This window comes from Diceros bicornis, chromosome 13 (genome assembly GCF_020826845.1).
Source record: "Diceros bicornis minor isolate mBicDic1 chromosome 13, mDicBic1.mat.cur, whole genome shotgun sequence".
Lineage (NCBI taxonomy): Eukaryota > Metazoa > Chordata > Mammalia > Perissodactyla > Rhinocerotidae > Diceros > Diceros bicornis.
In genome coordinates this window covers 27,531,981-27,553,802 of record NC_080752.1, presented here as the reverse complement: position 1 = coordinate 27,553,802, position 21,822 = coordinate 27,531,981, and the positions used below count along the sequence as shown (strand labels likewise).

Below are 21,822 nucleotides of genomic sequence, written 5' to 3'. Positions count from 1 at the left end.
GGACCAGGCCCCTTGGCCCCTGGCTGAGGAGGGCTCAGGCAGACACCTGCCCCCAATTTGTAACGATGCGGACCCCAGAGACCAGAGAGGCTGAGTGTGAGGAGGGATCCCGTGCTGTGGAGCAAGGCACTGGCTGGGCAGGCTGCAGCTCAGAGAGGTAGTTCAGGTCCCAAGCACAGACGGGGTCAAACCAGCTTCTTCCACTGCCCCCTGTCTCTTAGGTCACCAGTCTGCAAAGAAGTACCCAGGGACCCATGAGCTAACCAGCTTCGGTGTGCCCCAGACTGCACTCCAGGTGAAGGCCAGAAGGCTCTCAGCGGTGCCCCCTTCTTGCTCACAGGGAAGACCCCTATGTCAGTGCTTCTCAAGCTTCTCCCAGAGGTGGGGGTGGGGGGCACCCTCGGGCGCTGACTGTGGATGAAATTCACAGCAGCTCTCCAAAGTCAAGACAATTCACTGATGCTGTATGTCTTACCTTAAAAACTCTTCTGAATTTTGTATTCTACTCCATAAAACAAACTGTATTTGTTTTAGTAAAACAGTGACATTTTCAATTACTTACAACTAAATTACTTAACTGTTGCTCCTCCCCCCAGATCAGCTGATGAAGTGATGTTCTTGGAATTTTTCTCCAGTCTCTGTTCGGCTCTGTGTATGTTCTCCCATGTGGACAGTTCAGCATCACACACTAGGCCCAGAGGAGGTGATGGGAGGTGGGCTGGGGGGTCTGCAGGAGGGAAGAAGCCAGGCCAGGAGGAGCCGGCACAGGTACACCCAGCAGAAAGCCCTGGAGTGTGAGCATGGGAGGAAGAAAGCATCCAGAGGCTTCTGGGAAGGCCAAACTCGGAGGCCAAACCTTGTTTTTCCTTCTTTCCACCTCCTTAGAGGGGAGCAAGGCTCTCAGTCTTCCCAGACAGCTGACCCGGAGCCAGGCCGCCCCAGTGATAACCTCCTCTGGTCCTGGTGAGCTGGAGGGACAGCCTGCCCAGAGGTGTCCACCCTGCCCTGAGGCTTCCTATGCAGGAGGAGGCACCTGGATGATGAGGTGTGAGCTCCAGTCCCTGTTCCCCCCTCTGCTGAGATGACAAGGTCCCTCCCCCACCCCTGAAGGACAGCAGGAGGCCTGCCCATGTGGCGAGCTGGCTGAGCCCAAGAAAGCTGCATCTATGCCTTACTCCAATCCTCTCAGCCGGGCCAGAGGCTCAGCTGCCCGAGAAGCGATTGAAAATAGAGTCTAAGAATAAGCGGCTCAGTGGGGATCTGAGAAGGGGGCCAGCGGGGTGGGGGTGGGGCCAGGGACCCCGGCTCTTCTCAACCTGGCCCTGGGGAGAATCAGATGGCTGCAAGAGAAAGAACGGAGTGCCTAGAAGTTCCACTCACCTTCTCTTCCAGGGACAGGGGTCTTAAAGCTGTCCCAGTGTTCTTAGCCGATGTGAGCCCCACCTGCTCGGCTCCAGAGCCGCTGTGTCAAAGGGCCTGGGTTTATTCTCTTTGCAAACACAGGCACAGGCGAGACCATCTAAACAGACAGCACATCCTCTCCACCCTCAGTCTGTATCCACAGGACCCAGCAGGCAGAAGTGACATTTCCCAGAGTCCCTCTGCAAACAGTCTCCAGGGGAAACCCACTGCCTGACTGCCTCTAGTCTGGGAGGTCCATTGAGTCCCCAAGTGCACGGCTGGCCTGCCCCAGACCATTCTGGGGCCCTGGTGTAGAGGCCTGGGGTCAGGACTGGGGAAATCTGTTCTGAATCTGGACCTTTGGGGGAAGAAATGGTGAAAATGGTAGTCCCTGGAGTGCCTTGGCTAGGACAGCCACTGTTCCAACCCCTCGGATCCTTGCTGCCCCCTCTCCCTGGGATACTCCTTCCTATCCCTCTTAACCTGGCCGATGCCTGCTCAGGCCTGAGGTCTCAGCAGAAGGGTCACTTTCTCCCTGAGGCCTTCCTGCCCGCTGGGCTGGATTAAGCTCTTCTGATGTGTCCTGTGGGCACTCGTTCATTTATTCATTCACACATGCATTCATAAGACCCACATGGAGACCTACAATGCGCCAGTCCTGCGCTAGGCAGTGGGGGTCCAGGCAGACGGGGCCTGTGCCCCCTAGAGCTCACAGTGGGGTGGGGAGGGGTGGGCAGAGGAAGGGAGGGGAAGCCCCGTAAGTCTAGGGGAGGCGCTGCAGCTCCCGGGACTGACAGGGCTGCGCTCCCCAGGTCAGCCTGGAGACGGCTAGATGGCGGCGGCAGCGCCCCCTCTTCCCTGTTCTCCCTCCTCGCCCTATCTCCACGCTCTGTTTCTGCCTGGATGGCTGCGTTCAGCTGAGATTTTGGGGACCTGGGGCCCCTGCGCCGATGCCCCTCCGCAGGGACGATCGCCCCCCACCGGGCCGGGCTGCTCAGACAAAGGCTGCGCCCCGGGGACAAAGGCTGCGCCACCGCTGCTGCGCGCGCGCGCGCGCGCGCGGATTCTTTGCGCTCTGCGCCCCCCACCTAGCCTTTAGTCCGGCAAACAAATCCATTTTTAAAATCAAACGAAGGCAGAAATTCTCTTCCCAAAACATTTCTCCTCCTCTGGAATGGGAGGAGGGGGCAAAGAGCTCTCCTAGGGTAGAGAGCAGGGCGACGGAGGGAGGGAAACAACCGCGTACAGCCGAGTCGGCCACCCGGACGGGAGCGCGCAGCTCCCCCTGCACATCCCTGTTCACTCCCCCAGCGCCGGGGGGAGGCCCGGCCGTTCCACTGCGCGGTGCCTTGCCGCAGTCGGGGCGGGCGCCGGGCTCAGCGCTGCCAGCCGGTGCGCGAAGGGCCCTGCATTGCAGCTGCGCCGGGCAGGCCGGCGTGCATGTGTGTGCGCGTGTGTGCAGGCGCGCCGCCCGGCCGCCGCGCCCCAGTTTGCTCGGCGCTGCAGTCCCCTCGCCCCCTCCCCTTTCCACCACCACTCCTCCCCCGCCGCAGCACACACGACTCCGCCTCCCAGCAGCTTAATTGAGAATTTGCCCAGTAACCGTGGGGGCGGGAGGGGCTGAGAAAAGGAGCTGCAGAGACGCGAGGCGAGAGGACAGAAAGGCTTCTGACAGCCCGGCCACTGCAGCATCTTGCCGGACACACAGTTCACTGCTAGGCCAAGGGGTTCCAGAGGCCCGGGGACTCCCACCCTCCTGGCCGTCCTAGCTGTCCCCTTTGCACTGGGCAGATTGTGCGGGCGCTGCGGCTGCGGGCCTGCTCCGCCCTCCCCCCACAGTTATTATTTATCAGGCTGGAGAAAGGCTGGGCACATGATCTTTGGGTGGATAAGTACTTGTATTCATGTAGAGAAAAAAGAACAAGAAGGGGAGCTCCTCTCCTCTCCTGGCCTGGTTCCTCTGCCCCCCGCCTCCGGCTCCCCTCCCATCACTTGAAAGGACGCCTGGCCAAGACCAAAGGGAGGGGGATGCACAGGGTCCTTCAGGGCTCCCGATCTGCTCCCTGTAGGGAGGTGGCCCTGCCATGTCCCCTGCCCAACTCCTGTCATTTCTCCTGTGTATTTTGCCAGGGGCTGTGGGTGCTGTTTCAACTGGAGGCCTATGGAGGTCAGAGCTCCTGGGGTGGCGGCTGCTGGGGAGCAGGTGTCCAGCTTGGCAGCAGGCCTATTGCCCGAGGGGCCTGGGATGGCCGAGGACTCAGGGGTGTGTGTGTCATGAAGCAGTTAATGTGGCTGCCCCTCCTCATGGTCGCCTTCACAGCATCCTCCCGCTGCCAGCAACCTCCTGCTGCTACTTGCTCTCTGGGCTTCCAGGGGGCCGGCTGTTTCCGTGCTCCGAGGCACCACCTGGCTGACACTTGGTTCTCTGAAAGGCTCCATCACCCAAGCAGGTCCTACACTGGTCCCGACATCCTTCAGTCCACCCTGGTGAGGTGACCTGGTCACTCAGAGAGAGCCAGGGCTCTGCAGAGTTCCCTGCTCCGTTTCCCATTTGTTCTGCAAAACTGAAACCGGATTTCCTGAACAGGAGCCCCTGGTCGCCCTGCTCTTCTCTGTTACATCCTGCAGGTCGTCGTCACAGCTGCGGCTGGCCAGGGATGCTGCCAAGGCCAGCCCGGTGCTCCCAGGCAGCCACTGCCAGGGTGCAGATGCCTGCTGACCCAAAGCCACCTCTGGGAACAGCTAAGAGGGTTCAGTGGCCAGAGCGGCTGCCAGGCACCCTGTCACTGCTGGTGCCGAGGCTGGGACGAGGCTGGTGTTTGCACACTGGGTGGCTCAGGAAAGCTGCCGAGGGCATATACCCAAGCCCAGAAATCCTCCAGCAGCCAGCAGCAAAGGGGAGTCTGAGAGGCGAGAAGGCCAAAGGGCTGCTGTGGGCCGGGGAGGGGTGCTTAAGGAACTGACCCCCTCGGAGGGCCCCGGGTGGCTTAGCCAAGACCCCAGCACCTCGGGCTGGGAGGTCTCTGGCGAGGTACCCCACAGATTGGCCCCTCAGCGGGCTGCCCTGATACTGAGGTCACGTGCAGCCATCCCTCCCACTCTGTCGCAATGCAAAGAGCAGACTATCAGTTCAGCCCCTCAGGCCATTTCTGGTGCTTCCCCTAGGCATGCCCAGGCCTGGAAGGGCGGCCTCTGACCTTGGCGTTCCCCATCTGTCTTTGACACCTTTTCTCGCAGAGCCTCTGGTGCCTTAGGAGGAGCAGCCAACACTCACCACCCCTGTGGGTGAGGCCAGCAGCTCTTGAGCCCCTGCCCCACCTTGGCCAGCGGGTCCTGCCTCCTCCCTTGGAGCCTAGTGGCGCTCCCTGGCCCTCCACCCTTAGCCTGGATCATGATCTCAGGCTTGTTTCAGATGCTCTACAGGACAGAGGCTTAAGTATAAACCGCCTATAAGCAGGGGGTGACGGGGGTTTCAGTGCTTCCAGAAGAAGTTTTGGCTCATTATCCCTAAGAAGCAGAAGCATTCAACGCACAGCCCTGCGATCCAAGCCTTGGAATCTGAAAGCAGCCCAGCCCAAGCTGCCTCCCTCCAGCCTCACACATTGCTTTCCTCCTAAGAGGCTTGGGGCTTGGTGATGGCCTCCAGGAGCTCTTTCTGCTTCGAGGACACCCTGGAGACAGCCCCGGGGGGCAGCGAGGATGCTTGGACCCTGCTACTCCAAGTCTGTAGAGAGAGGGGCCTCTCAGCAACTTGGGGGCTTGTCTGGCCCCTCAGATCCCCCAGCAGGAGCGACAGCCACAGGCCCAAGCTCACGTACTTCCTTCTGTCCCAGGGAGAGACTGAGATTCAGGGCAAAGACACGCACAGCCTTACGGTGGAGACCAGGCCGGTCCTCCTGTGGCTGAGACTTGCACCCTTTCCCACCCAGGAGCAAGGGAACCAATATGTTTCCTCCTTTTCACACCTTGTGTACAGAATCCCCAAGTGTCCCTCTCCCGCGGTGCCTGGCAAGGTGACCTGAGCACCGTTCTTACCGTCCAGTGACAGCCAGTCATGCTGGGAGGAAGGGAGCGTGGGCAGGGCCCGAGCTTTGTACTCAAACACCACTGAGTTGGAGATGATCTGGTTGTTGAAGGCAACTTGTAGGGTCACAAGACCAGTGTCGTGGGCTGTAAGCAAGAGATAGAGAGGTCAGGGCGGGGACCAGGTGGGCACCCTTCAGCCTGGTATACCACCCAAGGACCTGAGCGCCCCCTCCCCATTGCCCTTCACTGGGTAATCCCAGCTGTGCCTGCTCATTCCTCAAGGCTCAATGAATGCTTCTTCTTCCAGGAACCGTCTCTGGACCCCAGACTCAGCCAGGTGCGCTGGGGTCATTCCCACGCCCCGTATTGTAATTGCCTCTTTGCTCCTCTGCTCCCTGGTGAGGGCAGGGCCTGGGAGCTCAGGGTGGGTTTGCCAAATGAATGAATGAGTGAATGAATGGTCACCCACCCTGCCCCATGGCTGCCTGACTTCTCCCCATCCAATCCTTCCTAGCTGCAGTTCGGGGACAGAATTTGCTTCCTCTGTGCTTATTTCTGCTTCACCTTTTCCCACCAGCTTGTCCTGACTCACTTAGCATGGCCTTCCATGTATTTTTAGAAGCTCTTCTGCCTTCCCGATGAGAGCAAGAGCTTCGGCTGAGCCTGTTACCCTGGTCCCCGTGGTGCTGAGCCAGGGGTGCTGGCATGAAGCTTGTGCCTCCCTTCAGTGTCTGGACAGAAGCTTCAGGAAGGCAGAGCCCTTGTGGGTCTCATTAACTGCTCTGCCCCCAACACAGGACGCAATGAAGACAGTATTGGTTGAATAAACAAATGGGACATTCTCACGTGGGCAAGAGGAAAGCCCACCCCTGGTGGGGACCCGCTTCAGTTCTGGGGTTGAGGCTGCTGCTCCGTGACTCCTGTTGAAATCTTGGGGGCTGTGGCCTGCAGAGGTGGCCAGTGCGGGCGTGCGGGCTGCCCGGCCCCGCCAGGCCCCAGCCCCGGGAAGCTCTCAGGGTTGTGTGCTCTCTGCCCTGCTTTTCTGGAACACCAGACAGCAGTGCCCAGGGCCTCCCCAGGACAGATTTCCAGGGAGGACGCACACGGGGATCGTGTTACTGTTTGGGCTCTTGGTTTTCAGCAGCTTACAGACTCCAGGAAGCTGTCCAAGGCAGCTGCTCCCCAGGGCGGAGTCCAGCTCTGGCTTCCCTCTGAGGACGCCCGGTGTAGACCTCACTTCCCGGGGGAAAACCAACTCATTGATCTGTGGCCTCCGCCCACCCCAGGGCCACATACTATGCCATCGTCCCCAGAGCAGGTCTTCAGGAAGTCACTGCCCAAGGGTGACCAGTGGTTTTCCCCTGTGCTTTCCACCTCGGCTCCAGGCCACAGGCTGAACCAATGGCTCCACGGGGTGGGGGTCCCATAGGACCTCCCATGGCGCCTCTTGGGCAGGGACTCCAGCCAAGTCCAGAGCCTCTCAAGGCTCTGACAGCGCCCTGGGCAGCCCTCCAGGCTCATGGTCGCTCGCCTGCCCTGGGGATCTGCCTGGTTTACCAACAGGAAGGAAGGGCGGTGAGCACACCCCCATCTGAGCCTGCTCAGCTCTGTTCCTCTTAGTGAGTCTCCCGCCCCTCCGCCAGCTCCTGGGAGCTCAGGCTTCTCTGTACCAGATGCCCCAGGGAGCTCAGGCTTCTCTGTACCAGATGCCCCAGGGAGCTCAGGCTTCTCTGTACCAGATGCCCCGGGGAGCTCAGGCTTCTCTGTGCCAGATGCCCCGGGGAGCTCAGGCTTCTCTGTGCCAGATGCCCCGGGGAGCTCAGGGCTTCTCTGTGCCAGATGCCCTGGGGAGCTCAGGCTTCTCTGTGCCAGATGCCCTGGCTAGAGGGCCCGCCTCAACTGCTACTCTTCCTCCATCGCCTCCTGGCACTTGAACCACCTGCAGTGACACTGGGATGGTGGCAGATTCAAAGGCATCCCGTCTTCTCCAGAGAGACGGAGTGGAGAGGACGGATCGTGGACTCCTGGGTCCTGGCCCAGCGGCCCGGCTCGTGCAGGCCCATTACACAGACGCTTCCTTGACTCTCTCTTTCCCTCCCCACCTCCAGTCCGTCAGCGAGTCCTGGGTCCCTCCCCTTCTCCCGTCTCCACAGCCACCGCTCTAGTCCAAGCTGCCCTCATCTCTTCCCTGGACTCCTGCGTCGGCCTCCTGCTGAGGGCAGCCTCAGCACCCCTGAGAGCTGTTCCTGCCGGGATGGTGTCGGGAGGCCACCTCCCAACGCCCCACACGAAACCAGTGGGAGTGCATTGCCCAAGGGAGCCCCCCTCCTCAAGTCAGGGAAGATGACCCCTCTGCCCCTTCCCACGGTTTCCCTGCTTCTGTTCTTCTTCCCTACAAGGCGTTCTCCCACACACCCAGAATCATCTCTTAAAGATGTAATTTAGATCAAGTCGCTCCCCCACTTAAAACTAAAGGCTTCCCATTGTAAGTAAAATCAAATCAAACTCCTTCCGGTGACTTAGGAGGATGGACGTGATTCTGTCCCTGCCATCTTCTCCAGCCTTGCCATGTTCATCTCCTCCGCCTTTACATTCATCCCACTTGCCCAAACTCCTCCTGCCTCAGGGCCTTTGCACTTCCTTTGCCCTCTCCCTGGATGCTTTCCCCCACTCTTCCCGTGACTGGTTCCATTTCCTCATCCAGGTCCAGCCTGTGAGAGGCCCTCCCTCATCAGTCTATCCAAAGGAACACCCGTCTTCCAAGCTGCTTTGTCACAGGACCATATTCCGGTGTCCCGCTATTGTTTTCTCCAGTTGTCTTGGTTATTTCTTGGTTTCCTTGTTTGTTTTCTGTCTCCTGCAGTAGAACGTAAGCTCGTGAGAGCAGGGATCAGGTCTGTCCTGATCACCTCTTTATGCCCAGTGCCCAGGTCAGTGCCCGGCATGCTATGTCCACTCAATAACTGTTTGTTGAATGGATAGCTTCAAAACACAGGGCACTTGCTCTCCTCATTCTGAATGTCACCTTTTGCCTTTAGGGCCATCCCAGGAATCCAGGGTGGGGCTGTCTGGCTGGCAAAGTCTTCCTTTTGGTGGGCTCCTCCATCTTCTCCTGAGCCCTGGTTGCCTTTCCTGAGTCCCAAGTCCTCCTTCTCCACCGCCTCACCCTGAGCTCAGGGCCCTGACGTGTTTGTCTCCCTCTCGACCTCGGACATGACTGGAATCTTGTAGGAGACAGACTCCTTCCTGTGTGTCTTCTGTGGCCAGTGACGGTGGGGGAGCTGTCCGAGAAGAATCGTGTTCTTGGTCGTGGTTGAGTTTCCTCACCCGTGTTGCCTGAGTAGGTGCGCCAGGCAGGTGGGCGGCGGCCATTTGTGCTCCCTGTGCCCTCCCCCACTCACTCCCTGGGTCCCCTCCTCCCAGGTCATTCCTAGCCCCTAAGGGCTAGGCCTGCCTTGTGCTCACAGGCCTCTGAGCCCTTCTTTTCGGCGAGGCCGGTTTGGTTCTGCCTCCAAGTATTCCTTCTTCAAGATCAGTTCCAGGTTCCCTGAGTCCTTGGGAGACCCAGGGAAGGGTCCCTAGCAGCCAGCATCATCCCCGGGGGTCAGGGTTAGGGTTAGGGGCTGGGCTTTGCTCCATTCCTGGTGCCTACCAGTGCCTGGCAGACTATTTGATGAATGAATGAATGCAGGCATGCATGCATCCAGGGCTGTCTTACAGAGTGATGTGTTTCAATTTGGGCCTCAAAACAGAGATGTCCAAAGGTGCCCCCCTCTTTGTCGTTGGCTGTAGAACAGAATGGTGCTCTAGTGGTGAGGCCCGGCTTTCAGTCCACCTGAGTCTGTGGCTCCTCGTCCCTGGGTCTGAGATGCGGCATTAGAAGAGCTGAATGACTGGGAGACACGGTGGCCTGGGTAGACTCTCCTGCCAGCTCTGGGGACCCAGAAATGCTCTGGGACCAGGAGAATTGCCTGCCGCGACCGGAACAGCCTTGGTCCACTCTCCCCACTTCCCCTCAGGACAGAAAGAGCGAGGCCTCGCTCATGGAGCACCTTCATGGATCGAGCACGCACTCCAGGTGCTTCTCGGGCCTTCCTTCAGCTCATGCTCTGGCCCTCCTGGCAGGTGGTTTGTAAAGATGTAGAAATGGAGGCCCAGAGAGGTCAGCCGCTGAGCCGAAGCTGCCAGATGGTAACTGGCTGATCTGGGATGTGCTGCGGTGTGACTGATCCAGCCCCCAGGAGTCGCCAGGTCCTGGTCTGGGACATCATCCAGAGGGCACGCAAAGGCCAGTCTTTTTTTTGGAGGGGTCAGATAACTTAGGACAGGCAAGGTCTGAGTCCTCAGCCAGGCAAGAACCAGGTACAGGAAGTGGCTTCTATTTATAGGACAGGCGAGGCCTGTGCCAGCAGCAGGTGATAAGTGGACAGTTTAATAACACGCTGCCCTCTCCCTGTACCCTGCTGGTGGGGGTGGGGAGGCAGCATTAGCCACACACAGCCCTGAGCCGTGATAGGCTGACCCAGCCGGGCTGGCATCTGGGGGGGCTGTGCTCCAGAGTGAGCAGGGCTGCTGGGAGAAAAGGGGGCCCAGTGGGTTCTCTGGAGCCCGCCAGGCAGCCAGAGGGGGCAGGGCCAGCAGGAGAGGCCACCATGGCGCCAGCCCGGGCTCCCTGGAATGTTTGTGGGGAAGAAGGTGCTGGGTTCCCATGGAGGCCAAGCATGTAAGCGCAGGCCTGGAACATTCTGCTCTGCGGGCTGCATGGGGAGATGGAGAGAGAGAAGGAAGAGTGTTCCATGTGAGCTCAAGAGCCCAGGCTGGGGGGATGCTGCAGGAAGGCAGACAGCTGGGGCAGCCCAAGGCTCAAGCAGGACTGCTCCAGGTGGAACCTGGCACCTGGCACGGGCCAGCTCTGCTCCTACCCGGGAACCTTCCCCTGCCCAGCCCCCCCACCCCCTACCGCTGCACTTCCCTTCCCATCCCTAGCCCTCCACGGGGAGCATTCTCTCTCCTTTGTAGGCCTCCTGGCTTCAGATAACATGGGGAGCCCTTCGCCCTCACCACCCCACCTCCCTATCTCCCTCTGATCATTGCCTGGGCTAGCTGGATAGCCCATCCCTGGAGCAAATGATGTGTGCAAGGGGTCAGCCAGGGGTCTTCCCAACACCACCCAGGGAACCGAAAAGGAGATCTAGACACAGATTCCCTCACAAATACCCATCTCCTCCTCGTGACGTGCCAAGGACTTTTCGAGCCCTCAGGACACACGGTGACCAAGAAAGACACAGACCCTACCCTCATGGAGCCGACAGGCCCGTGGGGAGGTAGTAATGGCCAGAGGTCAAGGATGAGTTGACCAGACAGGGACACTAAGCTAAGTCAGTGATGGTGAAGCCCCAAGTGAGTGGGGAGAAGGTTGGAACCTCTGAGGCAGCACAGAGGGGCTCCTGCCCCGAAACTGGAAGCGGATTATGTGCAGGCGCCTCTTCCTGGGGACGGGGCAGATGGCTGCAAATTCTCGAAGGAGTTTGTGCAGATTATTCTTAGTTGGACACTCCTTCCCCCACCACCCGCCAGGCCTTCATCTCTCTCTGACCTGCTCTGTGCCCCAGGGGGACTGACCCTGCGGACGGCATGGCCATGGGGGGCACGGGCAGGAGGAGGGATGGCCTCTGACCCCAGGTGCAGCTCCCTGCGGGCCCTCTGCCTGCCCGGCTCTCAGCAGCTCCAGGGACCCTTCAGGTCGAGGGTCCTGCTGTGGCCGGTCCTGGGTGTGTCGACCTGGCTCATTGGTTGTCTAAACAGTCCCCTCATCATGTTCTCCTCAGAATCCCAGCTAAGCATGCCACGACCCTGTCGGATATGGGGTCCATGAGCAGGAGAGATGACATTACAGTAGTTGGTCTGGGACCCACTCCTCCACAGCTGAGGAAGTAAGGCCCAGAGTAATGACGTGACTTGTCCAAGGTCACCCCAGGTTTGGGGTCCAGTGCTCCTGGGCCCCTGCCCTCGGCCGGGAAGCAGCTGTCTCACCTGGGCAGTAGCAGCGCAGCACACCCGGCTGGATGAGGGACGCAGGCACTGAGATCTGGTCGAACAGGCAGCTGTAGTTATTGCTGGCTTCCTGCCACGGGCCTGTGATGAGGACCTTCACTCCTCCCTGGAGGGAACAGACATGAGCAGAGGCGAGCATCAGCTACAGAGGGAGGGATGAAGGATGCCAGCCTCGCGGCCGCACTGCTTGGACCGTGGTCTGCACCCCACCCCATGTGCTTGTTGAACATGCAGATTCCTGGTTCCAACAAGCTCTGGCTTTAGAGAACCACTGTTTCAGGATTGCAGCAGGAAGAGAGGACCCGTAACCCTCCTCCCCCGGTCCCTCAGGTGACCCCAGTTGCTCCTTGCCATCCTCAGCTGGCATCCAGCATGGGGGCTGGCAGTTCTGACCCCGGGCCCTCTCCTGTGTAACTTCCAGTTCTAGGCAGAAGGGAGCACAGAGTTTTTCAAACCTTTCCAGCCCATGATGCACCTGAGAGCTGGCCAGGTGGGACCCTGGGAAGGAAGTGGAGGGAGCTGGAGGGCTTTCTCTGTCATCTGCTTGTGGACAGGTGGAGGGAGCTCTGAGTTTTGAAAACAGGCCTGAGCATCCTAGTGTCACCCAGGGACTGGAAGTTCTGGTGGGGAAACCAGGAGAGACCGAGGATCCCCGAGGTATGGAGGAGACGGGGGGCAGGAGACGGGGGTGGATGAAGAAGGCAACGAGAATGACGGCAGAAATACAAAGATGGAGAAGAAGGCTCTGAGTTGGAGGGGCTTAGAGATTGCCCTGGGCTGTAGAGCGTCTTAGAGCTGGGGGATGAGGATAGGGTGGCACTGAGCATGGGCCCCCTGCCTCTGTGCTGAGCCATCCAGGGCGCTTGTCTGTCGCTGCCCACACGGCTAGAGGGGCCCAGGAAAGGTGCTCCCTGACCTCCTGCTGGAACCAGCCAGGGTGTGCCCCAGAGCGAGGAGGGTTGCCTTAGGTCCCGGTGCCTCGGAGGGTCCTGCTTTACGGCCACCATCCCCCCTTAGGGATTAACAGCGCCTCCTGCACTCAATGTGCCCGATGTGAAGGATGAGGTGTAGGTGCCCTACTCAGAGCTCAGACAGACGAGGGGAGGGCCCAGTCACTGAGTGGTGAGGCCCACACTGGGGGGGGCAGAGTGTGGGGGTGCTGGCCTCTCTGGCTCTCCTTGGTGGGCCCACCCCAGCCAGGCTCCATCCACCTTTCCCAGCAGGGGGCCAGGAGCTGTCAGGACAGAGTGGAGAGCGCCACCTAGTGTCAAGGCTGGGGAAGGCCGAGAGTGGCACCTACTTGAGACTGGGGTGATGGAGGGGGTGAGGAGTGCCGACCCCAGACCCTCCTTCCCCGACCTCTCCAGGCCAGAGAGACCAGACCCCAGACCCCTGCCGCTGCCCTATGCAGGTGAGATGCTCTCTCCTGCTCAGTCACGGGTTCTTGGGTGGCCTTTCCTTGGCTATCTCGGCCCTGGAGGGACCCCCGGCCTCCACATGGGGCTTGCTCCTCACAATGTTCCTGGAACCCTGCCCTGGCCCGGGGCTGGTCTTGGGCATCAGTATCGGGAGGGGGTGTTTTCAGGGTCGAGTGAAGGTGGCTCCCCATAGCCCAGCACAGAAGAGAGGGTTCCACTACGGAAGGGGCTCTCCCAGAATGGCAGGCATCTCACCTCTGCTCTTGGATGGGCCTTCCTCTGGGCTGGGATGGCTTTGGAGAAGTCATTTTCCCGCTAGGCAACCAAAGTTTGGGGGACAGTGGAGAGAGCTCAGGACTGGGAGCCAGAAGCAGGAGGCCGGCCCCTGCCCCTCAGTAGCCGTGTGTCCTCAGGCAAGTGGCCCAACCTCTCTGGGAGGCATTTGATCTCTAGGGGCCTTAACATGCCTTGGTTCTGATATATGGCTCCACAAGGAGACTTGGAGGTCTGTCGGAGTGGTGGGGCTGGGGCTGGCACCCTTCGGCCCACAGGCTGGGAGCAGGTGCCTGGCAGGGAGGTGTGCCCCATGGCATAGATAGAACCTGACTTTGGGATGTCCGGGAGTACCAGAGGCCGGCTCAGGACATGATCCTCCCTGGATCCTGCGAAGTGGAAGGGCTGTGGCTTCAAAAGGCCACAGACAGTGACCATGTGAGAAAAAAGGAAGAAAATAATAACCCCAATCAACAGCGGCTGGCATGAAGCTAGGGCTGCTGTGAGGAACAAAGGGCTGCAGAAATTACTGGAGAACATCAGGACCTTCTCCATGGAAACTGCTGCAGGATGGGCTCAGCATCTATCTGCTCAAGGGGCGGTTGCCATGGCAACACTCTCCTGGCTGCGCCTGCTGACTCGTTGTGACGCAGGCACCTGATGGCTCTAATTGCAGCCTCCTCTGCCTGGTGCAGCAGGAGTGCCAGTGGAGGCAGATGACGCAGAAGGGTTTGGGGGTGGGGAGGGGGCAAGAAATACCACCTGAGGTCTCTGCCGTGGGAGTCTTGAGATAAGGGACCCAGATTTCTGATGCACTTGGGGCAGATCCTGGGGCCCAGAGGCACTCCAGAGTGTGTGTGTGTGTGTGTGTGTGTGTGTGTGTGTGTTGGTGACCAGCTGCAGCTGGAGGTGAAGAGGTGGACAGAGCATATGAGAAATGGGAGCAGATGGCTCCAGCCTTAGCATCCCTGCAAAGTGGGTGCCTGGGCAATGCGGAATTTCAGAGCTGGGTGCTGAGCGACTGTTTAGCCAGCCCCCATATTTACGGACTAGGAAGCTTCCGCAGGCCTATGTGTCTTGCCGCAGAGCCCTCCAGGAACTTGGCAGAGCCGGGCTAGAACCGGGCTCCTGACGTGGTAGGCAAGCAGGCCCCTTGCTGGCAGAGAAGGGGCGAGGAAGGGGCAAGCATGCCAGCCAGGGGGCTGTGAGGGGAGAGAAGGGTCAGGAGAGAAGGGCTGTCTCCTGTAGGAGAACCCAGGAGGGGGTGGCTCCTGCTCCGGGACTGGGGACAGTGGGAGAGGTGGGAGAGGACAGCAAGGAGGAAGTGGCTGCTCAGAGCCGCTGGGGCCTCTGCAGGGGCCTCCGCTTGTGGCCATCGGGCTCCAAAGGGCCCAGCTGATGGAATCTGTGCATTTTCCAAATCAAATTGAATTTGAGCTGCTTTTGTTTCCGGGGAGCTGGAAGCATCCAGGGCTTCTGGAAAACCAGGGCTGGATGCTCCTTCTGCCAGGCGCCAGAGCATCCTTCCTCTCCCGTTCCTGTGCTGCCCTCGTGTGGCGAGCTGCTGAACTGACTCGCTCCGAGGTGCAGTTGAGGGATTTACCGGCAGTACTTGGTACAGAACAGAGAGTGCCAGGCCTGCCTCGGGCTCTGTCACTAGTGACCCCAGGCCCAAGGAGGCCGGACAGGGACCTGCACACCCAGGCCGAGGCCTAGGGAAAGACAGTTCCTCCTTGTATCCTCCAGCTCCCGCGGGACTCAGGCTCCAGGAAGACTTGAAGTGTCCCAAGGGCCAAATCTTCTAGGTCCTAGGACTTGGAGGGCCTTGCGGCCACCCCTCTCAGCCATTTACAGATAAGGAAACTGAGGCCCAGGGAGCCAGGTCTCAGATCGAAAGACAGTGCCCTGACTCCCAGCTCTGACCTTCTCGTTGCACCCCAAGCCCCGGCTCCCTCCTTATCCCTCTGAATTGCTTTCTTAAGCCCTGTGGGGGGCAAGCTGCTGAGCTGAGCTGACCTTTCACCCTGGGGGAAGTGTGGTGGGCTCTAGAAGGATGCCCCTGAGCTCAGTGTCACTGCCTGGGTCACACCAAGCCACACCAAGAGAAAGCCTGGTGGGAATCTTCTGGAATCTTGGAAGGGTGGTGGAGGGTAAGCAGATGGAGGTGGACTGAAGAGGCAGGGGCTGCCTGAGCACTTTCCTCAGTTAGTCCTCACAACAACCAGTGAGGTGAGCGCTGCCATTGCCCCAATTTTAGAGAGGAAGGCACTGCATTGCCGAAGGTCACCGGCTGGTAAGCGTGGGGCCAGGATTTGAACCACACTGTCCTGCCCCAGGCCCAGGCTTCTCACTACACAGAGCAGCCACCTCTGGACATCCGAGGATTTTTATAAACAGGCTGTACACAGACCCAGTGCAGGGCAGAGGCTGCTCTGTCCAGACACCTGCCGATTTCCAGGACTCTCCTGTCCAAAGGCCGGGCCACTCACTGGGCTGATGTGGATCTGAGAGCTGGGGGCATCAGGACACAGGTTGTATCTTAGCTTTGCCATAAAGGAAGGAGGCGAAGCTGGCGTGAGCCTCCTGGTGAAGGTTGTGACACTGAGGCCCGCCATCTAGGTCACCCCTCCAAGGTTGCACATGGTCAACCAGCGAGCAGCCTCTTTCCTACGGCCACCGCAGGAAGACCTGAAAAGGAACACAGTGGCCATGAGCTGTGACGGCCACAGAATAATAACCACGTTCACTGATTACTTACTATGGCCCAGAGACATGACAAACTCTCCTGGGAGCACCATACCTCGCCCTGAGCAGGTACTGTTATCACCCCATCTTACAGGGGAGGAAACTGAGGCACAGAGAGCTGGATTGACACCCAGGAGTGTCCCTGAGATGCGCCCTTCACCACTAGGCCTCACTGTCCTCTTCACCAGGGCCTGGGGGGGATGCTGAAGCAGAGACTGGCTCTGAGAAGTGCTTCGCTTCTCAGGACACCCCATCAACCCAGTCTTGACTCGGGCATCGTCTGGGAGACCTGGCCAGCGCCTGGGTCTGGGATATGCAGGGCTCTGGCCAGCATCCTGCACTGCCTATGCCCGGAGACGTTTTGTGAGGTCTATATCACTGCCCTAAGGCATCCTGTGAGACTTAGGGTCTTTCAGGAGTGCCCCTCCCTTGGTGTCCCGGGCAGCGGCCCCCGCCCTAGTGTCTATGGAGCATGGCAGTGGTGTCTTGGCAGTGGTGTCTTGGCAGCGGCCAAGAGAGCCGTGGGCAGCCCCGCCCAGGGGAAGGTGCCCATCTGGGCTGCGCCCCAGGCACTGGGCAGGCGGGCTGGAAGGAGTCAGGGAGTGTGCATGCCCCGGGGTGCAGCAGGGCATTAGAGAAAGCCCGGGCCACTCTGTCCCCCTCCTATGCCATCTACTTCAGAGAAAGAGCAAAGGTTCCTTCCTTAAACACGTGGGCCACCGTGGCAAGACGAGGGTTTTCTCGTGGTCCTGGGCTTTGGAGCAGCGATTCTCAACGTCAGATCTCAGCCCCTGGGAACTGAGACAGCTGGGGTGGGATAGGGGTGGGGTGGCGGGGCACAGGTGGGAGATCCTAGGTCATGATTATGGCTTTGATTTTGTACGGGCCTGATTTACCCAAGAAAATCTCATGGATGACTATTCAGACGCTGCACCCTCCCTCTCCATTTGATGGGAGTTTTTTTTTTTGCTTCGTTTCGTGAAGTAAATCAAGAACAATGGATATGGATGCTCTATGGTGGTGATTCTCAAATGGTTTGTTTAGCAGGATACTTTTTCCAAAAAACAAAGGCAAAGCAAAACATAGCTGGAATCTTAACACATAAGCCAGGTGACGGCGGACTGTTGGGGCCGGAGCTGGGAGGGCCACCTGGCCTCCAAGGAGACCCCTGACTTTAAAGCCACCTGCTCCAGTGAAGACTGAACCACTGCTTGAGAGAGGCGGAGGTATTTCAAGTGGGGACAGAGGGAGGGGACGATTTTGTCTGTGTGATCCAGCGCTGCATGGAAAGGGCCGCCAAATCAAATGAGCTTCCCTTTGCTGTGCGCTGGCGGGTGGGCGGGCGAGGTGGGCGGGGAAGCGAGGGCAGCAGCAGCTTACCTCCGGGTAGGACCACTCTGGGGAGTAGTCGGTCACCATGAACACCCGTCCGCTCTGCTGCAGCATCCCCAGGGTGCTCTGGGCCGAGGCGGCCGAGACCACCTCGGCGACGTGCATGTAGGCCATGGTGCCGGCCCCACCCTCGGCACTGCTCAGCTGCAGGCTCCCCTGCTGGGGGCTACAGCAGGGGATGCACATCTCCGCCTGGGTGAAGGGGGCGCGGGCTGCGTCCTCCGACTGCGAGAGGGCCGCGCTGTCCCCCGACACCAGCTGGTGGCCGTAGATGGTGCCGCTGCCGCCCTCCACGGAGATGAAGTCGTTGATCAGGTCGGAGAACTGGTTGCTGAAGGAGATGTCGAAGTGGTCCAGGCTGAGCTCCATGTTGGAGGCGGTGCCGAGGCCAGGCTGCGCCACGGGGTAGAGTCCCTGCACCACGTTGCCCGGGAGGATGGGCACGCCGCCAGCGCTGCGGATGACCCCCGTGGTCTCGGGCTGCAGGTAGTGCTCAGAGCTACAGGCCTGCAGCTCCCCAGACTTGAGCAGGCCCTCACCCCCTTCAGCCACCTGTGAGGTATCCATGGTCACCTCCCCTTCTGCCCCCATTGCCTGGAAATTGGCCTGGAACTGCATGAGGTGGAGGGAGGAAGTGGATTCTATCCGGGTCTCCACGTGGCCGCTGCACGAGCTGGTTTGTGACGAGGCCTCTGTTTTCACCGTGGGCATCACAAAGCTGCCCCCAGAGTCACTCAGGCTGCCATGGGCGTTCTGCTCGATGGGGAGGGGCTTGCTGGCATCCTGCAGGAAGAAGCTGGGGGAAGGGGTCTGATGGACGTGGGGGCTGTGGCCTGTCTGGCTGAAGCTGGACGTGTAGTCCTTGTTGGAGTCTATTGCACTGAAGTCCATCTGCTCCAGGGTGGTGCTGGGGCTCAGGCCGCCGCCCGACGGCAGGAGGCTGGAGCCAGCGCTCAGGGTGAGGGAGCTGGAGGCTGTGGCCGCCGCGGAGGAGGAGTACGCTTCTTTGGCCATCTGCTGCTCGAAGGAGGTGTCCTCGGTCTTAATCTCCTTGGTGAGGACGGTGTTGAAGCTGAAGGCCCTCTCCACGGGCGGCGAGTGCCGGACGTTGGTGCTGACCATCTCGGCTTTCAGGCCTCCGCCCCCATATGTCTGGCCCTGCTTGGGGTTGTTGAGGAAACAGTCAGGGTCAAAGTTCATAGTGGTTTCTGGAATCTTCCGGCCACCGTCGAGGGTGGTGGAGAGGACCAGCTCTTCAGACACGTTGGAGGGCAGCATCGACAGGCTCTCCGAGCTGCCCGTGGTGGGGAAGGCGAACTTGTGGCCGTCGGAACTCACAGCCAGGACAAGGCCCTGAGAGGCGTCGGGCGAGAGGAGATGGTGGTTGGGGCCGGTGGTGGGGGACATGGTGTACACGGCCTCGTTGGTGACCTCTGACATGAACACCGTGGCGCTCTGGGACAAGCTCCCCATCACGGAGGCCACTGCCATGCTGGACACGCCTGTGACCACGGGGCTGTCCACCACGTCGGGGTCACTGTTGAGCCCGCTGCTGATGGACACGGGGGAGCTCTGGGTGGTGTCGGGGACCTCCACCTGGTTGGTGGAGGAGACCTCGGTGCTGTTCTGGTGCAGCAGCGCCGGCTTGGCCACCTTGCCGTTCCTCTTCTCGCGGCTTGAGCCCTTGCCGTGGCTGTGCTCGTGCTTGCCCTCGGACACGTCATTATGCTGCACCTCCGAGTGGCTCCCGTACCCCCCAGTCCGCGGCTCCACCTTCGGCGAGATGATGCGGTGTTTGGCACTGTTGCACTTGTGGTGCACGCTGCTGCCCGCTCCTGCGGAGGTCAGAAGCACAACATGCACGCGCGCACGCACGCACGCACACACACGTGTACACACACACGCACACACAAAGAGAGTGTCAGAGCTAGGACTGTGGCGGACCCTGTCCCTGACAGCTGGGGCCTGGTAAAGCCCCACCCGGGAGTCCAGGGAGGCCACTGATCCCTCGGGGCTGGTGGGTCACAGACACTCAAGGTCTCGGGCCCACTTACCCCAACCCTGGACTCTCATGTGCCCCATGTAACCATCCTCCAGACCAGGGGGTTTTTCCTTGATGTGCTTTTCAAATAGTAAGAATAGAGCCCAGGACATAGGAGGTCGGGAAGGAGGAGGTGGAGAGAATGTCATTCCCCAGGAAAAACCTTTCCAGCTTCAGAGGCAGACACCGTTCGCTGGAGTGGCTCCTGCTGGCCAGAGGGGCTCGGCCCAGGATAGTGGTGGGTCCCTTTCCCCTCCCACGAAATCTTCCATGCCTGCTTTTTGGGAAGCCCCTCTCCTGCAGGCAGTGACCAAAGAGGGTTCTAGACTTTGCTCCAGAGGCAGACAAGTATTTGGGGCCACCACCCCTGTTAGCTAGCTCTGGCCTGTCCTCAGCTCCTGTGGGACAAAATCCTCCTACAACCTGAGCACAGACAGAGCCCAAACCCCCAGTTCAGGGGCAGAGAAGAAAAAAAAGCCTCTGGCACCCAGGGTGTGGAGCTCTGGCCAATCTCCCACAGGGCTCTTCCCCCAAGGCGGCCAGGATGGCTTCTCTCTTCCTTTCTCTCCCACTCCGCCATTCTTTTCATTCTATCTGATAAGGGTCACTTCACTTTTGATAAAAGGGTGAATTCTTTCCTGATCCTGTTATAGCCTCATCACCAAGATTCCTAAACGCATGAAGACTTTGCAGAGAAGTGGCATGACCCTTTAATGGAAATCTCTAATTAAGGCCGCGGAGGGAGCGGAGAACGCACATTTTAAAGAGCAAATACCATTATGAGAGAAAAAGACGCAATAGGATGGAAAGTGCGGGACACTTTCCATTCTTGGAGGAGACAGGGGTTAAAGAAAGACGTTTAGCCTGAGTGGTCCCATTGACTCAGGCTGATCTCCCTGAGAAGCCAGTGTTGGCCCACTGCCCAGGGACCTGGGCCTCCTGCTGACGACGCCCAAGATCGTGGGGCCTGGGGGGCACCTGCAGTGGGTGGACAAGGCCCAGAGCCCTGACTACGTGCCCTCCCCAACTCTGCTGCTCCCACTCCTGGCGGGAGCTGCCTCTCTGGAAATTGCTCTCTCCTGCCCGGAGTGGGCTGCCCTACCAGCCCCGTGGGGCAGGGCGAGGGTGAGTCTGTCCTGGGTGCTGTGCTGTTGTCTGGCCGACCTGTCTCCCATCACTGGGCATCAAGGCCACCCCCAAGGAGGAGAGCTGTGCCCACTGCCTGGTAGAGCCCCCTCTGCCCTGTCACGCCTGCCTGCCCCCCGGGAGCCCTGCTCACCTGAGCTGCCAGTGCAGAGGCAGTGGTGGGTCCGTGGCTGTGGCTTGGTCTGGTGGCTGTCGAGGATCTGCTGTACCAGCTGCTCCACCGAGAAGCCTGAACTGCTGTTCCCATTGCTGCAGGTCCACTTGATGCCATGGACTGCGGGGAAAGAGAGGCAGAGGGGCCGTCAGGGGACATGGGGTGCAGGGGGAGGTCCCGTGAGAGCTGGGATCTAGGCCCTCTCAGAGCTGCAGCAGCCCCCTCTCTGCTGGGATGCTGGCTCTAGGGACCAGTTGAAGCAATTGAGGCACCTGAGGAGGTGGGAGGAGGGAGGGCCAGGCTGCCCCACCAGACCCTCACTCTCACCAAGACCTCTGCTCTGCCTCTGCCTCCTCTCCTCCCTTCCCTGCGGTGCAGCCCGGGGAGTGGACGCCGAAAGATTTGCTTTTGTTTCCCAAAGTCCTAGTACACCAGGGAGGCCCTTCAAGGGGTCCTGGAGTGAAGGAGAAAGGAGCAAGGACTGGGAAGGAGGGGTGACGCGAGGCTGAGGGACTCCCCAGACCGCTGGGCGTGGAGACTCGGAGAGGAGATGGAGGTTGGGGGCCCGGCTCCCTGCAGCGTGCTGGGGTGGGCATCCAGCCCTGGAGGGGAACGCTTCAGCTCCTGCTTAGCAGGCTTCTCAGCCTCGAGGGTTGCAGGCCAGGCTGAGGGAGACAGGAGCAGGGCTGAGGGGTCACGTGGCCCAGACAGTGGGTGCCCATTGGTGACTGGCCACCTGGACGGCCGCCCTGCGGTTTTGGCTCAACCCTCTTCCACCCTGGACCTCTGCTGGCCCTGGGTGTTGGGGTGGGGGCCCGGAATGCCTGAGAGTGGGCTCCCCACCTGCCTGGCAGGATGGGGGCTGGAGTCAAACAAACTGACTTCCCCGCTGGTGTGTGGACTGACTGCTCTCTTCCTGTGCTTTTTCAGCTGGAGCAGACCCGGCCGGGAGGTGGTGGAGCCCTGGGCTGGCACGTTGGGCAGATGGCACAGCCCAGCTCTCTCTGGTGGCTCTGGTGGGGTTGGGTTCCAGAGGCAGTGAATTCCTGGCCCAGGGGCTGAAGCTGGTGCCTGGGGCTCCAGGAGGGCCCCAGGCCGCTGGGAGCGGGAGACGGTGGGAGCAGGCAGTCTGGGAGGAGGAGCAGGGCACGGGGTCATGGGAGAGAGAGGCC

General features: G+C 60.0%; 1 protein-coding gene across 1 annotated transcript in view; it reads right to left on the bottom strand.

Annotated features, from left to right (window-relative positions):
- The window catches only part of CAMTA1 (calmodulin binding transcription activator 1), an 864,246-nt gene that overhangs the window by 74,044 nt on the left and 768,380 nt on the right, over window positions 1-21,822 (bottom strand). Inside the window, exons 8-11 of the mRNA XM_058552798.1 lie at window positions 20,630-20,770; window positions 17,298-19,144; window positions 11,461-11,587; window positions 5,437-5,571 (exon numbers count right to left, since the gene is read on the bottom strand). Of these exons, the coding sequence (XP_058408781.1) occupies window positions 5,437-5,571; window positions 11,461-11,587; window positions 17,298-19,144; window positions 20,630-20,770 (2,250 nt within the window). The remainder of the gene's footprint in view (window positions 1-5,436; window positions 5,572-11,460; window positions 11,588-17,297; window positions 19,145-20,629; window positions 20,771-21,822) is intronic.